Source organism: Sinocyclocheilus anshuiensis, unplaced genomic scaffold (assembly GCF_001515605.1).
Source record: "Sinocyclocheilus anshuiensis isolate Anshui unplaced genomic scaffold, SAMN03320099.WGS_v1.1 scaffold876, whole genome shotgun sequence".
NCBI lineage: Eukaryota > Metazoa > Chordata > Actinopteri > Cypriniformes > Cyprinidae > Sinocyclocheilus > Sinocyclocheilus anshuiensis.
Genome location: NW_015549619.1, coordinates 143,573 through 148,571, shown reverse-complemented (window position 1 = coordinate 148,571; position 4,999 = coordinate 143,573). Strand labels below are relative to the sequence as shown.

General features: G+C 37.0%; 1 protein-coding gene across 1 annotated transcript in view; it reads left to right on the top strand.

The window, feature by feature from the left end:
- Positions 1 to 4,999, top strand: part of LOC107659344 (A-kinase anchor protein 9-like) — a 137,082-nt gene that overhangs the window by 126,720 nt on the left and 5,363 nt on the right. Inside the window, exons 50-53 of the mRNA XM_016448259.1 lie at positions 746 to 946; positions 2,547 to 2,779; positions 3,589 to 3,680; positions 4,250 to 4,379. Coding sequence (XP_016303745.1) covers positions 746 to 946; positions 2,547 to 2,779; positions 3,589 to 3,680; positions 4,250 to 4,379 — 656 coding nt within the window. The remainder of the gene's footprint in view (positions 1 to 745; positions 947 to 2,546; positions 2,780 to 3,588; positions 3,681 to 4,249; positions 4,380 to 4,999) is intronic.

Below are 4,999 nucleotides of genomic sequence, written 5' to 3'. Positions count from 1 at the left end.
GTATGTATAATGTTAGTTGGTTAACTTCATTTATCAAATAGATACAGTCAAACCAAAATTTATTCAGACACCTTCAACATTTCTCACATTATCACAGTTTATTCACTATAGTTTAGAAAATGGTAATAAAATATGAGAAGATTCAGCTTGATAATGTTAGATAATTTTGATAGAAAGGTATGTTATGGATTACAATAAACCAAAAATTATTCAGACAGCTGTTAGTATGACAGTATTTACACAACTATGAATACTTAGTCGGGCAGCCCTTAGCCTCAATGACAGCCTGTAGTCTCCTGGGCATGCTGTCATCCAGCTTCATGCAAACCTCAACTTCAGTTTTTTCCCAGACTCGGTCTGAATAATGTTTGGTCCCAAATTTGTATCAGTTTTACTGGTAGTCCACTGTATGAAGAATTTGTCAGTTTACGTTATTTTGCTATCCTCGCTTACATAAATGAACTATAGTGTCCTGCACCCACTAGTAAAAAAATATCAAAAAGTATATCTGGTCTCTGAATAATATTTGGTTTGACTGTATATCCTTCGGTTATTTTCACACTTAATTATACCCATTAAAATGTATTTTATTTGTTTTTATTTTATTCTATCTATCTATCTGTTTTCTTTCTGTAATTTAGTTTTTCTGTCTCTCTGTTGGTTTTGTAGGAAATGATGTTAAGTGTTCATGCAGACGATGTGGAAGCAGCATGTATAAAGTGACGTTGTTCTTGTGGTCAAACAGAGTTGGATCGGGGCTGGCGTGGAGCGTCAGGAGCTGGTGGTGTTTTCTAGCGAGCGTGACTCGTGGGCTCAGGAGAGGAATCGTTTGGAGAAGTCTCTCCGTCAGGCCGAGGCAGAACTGAGCCGTCTGAGAGCAGAGATTATTCACTCCGAAGCGCTGCGGGATCTGACCGCAGCCGATCTGGACAACACGGCCCTCAGGGTGAGCGTTAGCAACCAGTGATCCCTCTCACTGTTTTCTTGCTGAGCAAAACCTTTCTCTATTGGGCGGACGTTTTGGCCACCAGAGCAAAAACATTCTTTACAGCGCGCACACAAAAAAGAGCGCAACTTTTAACTGTAATGTGCAATTTATATTTGATTTGACCATTGATGTAACTAAATGATGCACATTTTAGGTTACCAGAGAAAACATTTTTTTACAGTGCTGTTACCAAGAAATTTTTAAAAAATCACCTCAATTCTTTATAATATTAGTGCTGTCAAGCGATTAATCACATCCAAAATAAAGGTTTTTGTTTACATAATATGTGTATTCTGTGTGTATTTATTATGTATATATAAATACACACACATACAGCTTATATTTTGAAAATATTTACATATATGAATATAAATATATACAAATAAATTTAATATATAAACGTAACATATTTTTCTTAAATATATACATACATAATAAATATACACAGTACACACACATATTATGTAAACAAAAACTTTTTTTTTATAAAAAATAATTTTTATTAATCGTTTGACAGCAGTAGTGTATATAAATACACACACATGCATGTAGACAATTCAGAAAAATGTTATGTTCATATATGAAATATATTTATATATAATATAAATTATATTAATATTATTATAGACATGTAAATACATGTAAATATTTTCAAAATATATACTGTATGTGTGTGTCTTTATATATACATAATAATACACAAACTTTTATTTTGGATGTGATAAATCACGATTAATCGTTTGACAGCATTAAATATAATATTGCATAATATAATACAATATAAAGATATGAAAAAATGAAGCAGATATTGGTCATGAATACGGTTTCATTTGAGTAAAACTAGCGTATATACACACAGAAATTTAAAAGTATGGACGGCAACCTGTCAAAATAAAAGTTTGGTTTAACTTGAAGAAATTGTTGCAGAAATATATTACTGTAATTAAGTAGAACGTAAGTAATACTGCTGCTACTGCTGGTGAAAAATGTATAGAAACTTTATTTTTTGAGGAATAATCCCACAATAGTTCTTCCATGTTTCAATTTGACTAGAAAAAATACAATTTGTTTCATTTTCATATTTTATGCCTTCAGTTTATAACCAGTAAAAATGTAAATAAGCAACACAGAATTTCAAAAGGCTATTGTAAAAATAGTTTTTATGCATTCAAATAATTAGACATGCTAAAACAGAATTTGTTAACAATCATAAGGTGTGAATAAATAAAAAAGGGCCCTAAACGTCATTTTTGTTAAACTTAATAAACTGATTTAAAATTATTAATTAAAATCATAAAACACATATGTGACCCTGGAGCACAAAAGCAGGTATATTTGTAACAATAGCCAACAATACATTGTATGGGTCAAAATTATACATTCCTAACAAACCATACATCAATGGAAAGCTTATTTATTCAGCTTTCAGATGATGTATAAATCTCAATTTACAAAAATTGACCCTTATAACTGGTTTTGTGCTCCAGGGTCACATATTAGACATGGTTTTTAATTAATAAATAATGAATTTTTTTTCACCGCCCGTCTGTCTCCACAGAGGATGTATGGGAAATACCTGCGAGCCGAGAGCTTCCGGAAGGCTCTGATCTATCAGAAGAAGTATCTTCTGCTGCTGCTGGGAGGATTTCAGGAGTGTGAGGAGGCCACGCTGTCTCTGATCGCCCGGATGGGAGGCTTCCCTGCACACACCTGTCTGGAGTCTGTGAGCCGTCAGCGCAGGGGCTTCACACGCTTCAGATCGGCCGCGCGCGTCTTCATCGCCCTCTCCAGGTACACACACACCTTCACACTTCACTAGGGATGTGACGATGAACCGCGAGCCGGGTAAAAATCGATTAAAATGTGTGACGATTCAAATCGGTTGAGATGCCAAACAAATCGCGATACAGTTGGAGCAGGAGTTTATATGAATGTATCTCTGAGGGGAGTCTTTAGAAAAGTTTGTGGTATTTTCTTTTCATCTTGCCTCTGAACGATGCATATTAGAGTTCATAAGCGCAGCGCTGCTTTGTTTACAGCGGTAACCAAGGAAACACTGTATCATTGCTGTTCATAAGCGCAGCTCTGCTTTGTTTACAGCGGTAACCAAGGAAACACTGTATCATTGCTGTTCATAAGCGCAGCTCTGCTTTGTTTACAGCGGTAACCAAGGAAACACTGTATCATTGCTGTTCATAAGGCAGCTCTGCTTTGTTTACAGCGGTAACCAAGGAAACACACTGTATCATTGCTGTTCATAAGCGCAGCTCTGCATTGTTTACAGCGGTAACCAAGGAAACACACTGTATCATTGCTGTTCATAAGCGCAGCTCTGCTTTGTTTACAGCGGTAACCAAGGAAACACTGTATCATTGCTGTTCATAAGCGCAGTGCTGCTTTGTTTACAGCGGTAACCAAGGAAACACTGTATCATTGCTGTTCATAAGCTCCACCTGCTGTCAGAGAGTGGATCTGCGTCTCATTCAGTCTTTAAATTCTACGGTCAAGTCACAGAGTCTTCTGGCTTCAGCTTGATGTAACCGTATTATGGAGCGGACACTGATTGGCTGATAATGCTGGATGAACGCTGTCTCCTGCAGGATGAGGTTTCTGGTGAAGCGATGGCAGAGAGCAGCTGAAGGAAGTGACACGTCTCAGATTGTCAACAGAAACGGCCTCGCTCAGATCACAGGTGACAGTCTCACATTACAAACACACACAAATACTGTCTACTGTTGTGTTACTGCTTCATATCTTTGTTGATTAAACCGTGGTACCTTTTATTTTTCAGGATTGTTTGGTGAATAGAAAGAATTAGGGATGTAACGATATTATCAATATCGTGATATCGCGATAGCAAAACTGTCTCGATATTATCGTGGTCACATGACGATATGAAACGATAGGTCTTCCGGCGCAAAAAGTGTAGTTTTTAAAATATATTTGTTTAAATCTCTTTCAAGTGTAGAAATTAGGAAAGAAGTATTGTAATTTTCCTACTGTAGTGTAAAGCGAAATTAATAAACCTATTTTTATTATTATTAGAATAATTTAACTTTTAAAAATCGCAATAAATATCGAATTTTATATTACGGTATTATCGTACCGTGAGATTTTGATATCGTTACATCCCTAGAAAGCATTAATTTGAAATAGAAATCTGTTGTGACATTATAAATGTCTTTACTGTCACTTTTGATGAGTTTAGTGTGTCCCTGATGATTAGAAGCATTAGTTTGTTGTGTTAAACATTGGCTGAAGGTGCGGATGTGAGGAACGAGTCATCGTATCTTCACCCCGGCGGTGTGGAGGCGTTCAGAGAGAGACGAGCGAGCAGCCGCGGACGCACGGGACGGGACTCTCCTCGCTCCGCTGCATCGCTCCAGCACAGGTGCAAACAATCATCCATAATGTATAAACATTTTGGCTGAGAAATCAGCCCTAAAAGATCAGTCAGTACTGTGTTTGATGAGAGACGCATTGAATGGACATTACAAAAAGTAGCTTTAGAAAGAACTGTTTTGATTTAACATTGAAAGAATAATGTTTTTTTAAAGGGGTGGTTGATTGCGATTTCACTTTTTTAATGTTAGTTAGTGTGTAATGTTGCTGTTGGAGCATAAACAATATCTGCAAAGTTGCAGCGCTGAAAGTTCAATGCAAACGGAGATATCATCTTTTAAAATTCTGGCAGTTTAATGCCTACAAAAACAACTGGTAGGGACTACAACGAGCTTCTTCCCAGGTCCGTTACGTCACGAACCCAGATAAACCCCGCCTCCGGGAACATGCAGCAAAGGGGGCGAGGCCATGCTGCGCTGCTTTAGAGAAGAGGAAGAGAAAACTAGAGGTGCATGTAAAAATCTGTTCATATATGAATCGCTATTCTGTCTTCTAACGATTCTAATGGATTCACAAGTTTCACAATCAATGTTCAAAAGCAGCAGGTTCTCAGTCCTGTTCCTCGCATCGCCCTGCTCTGCACATGCTCTGCATCTCTCTCTCTCTCTC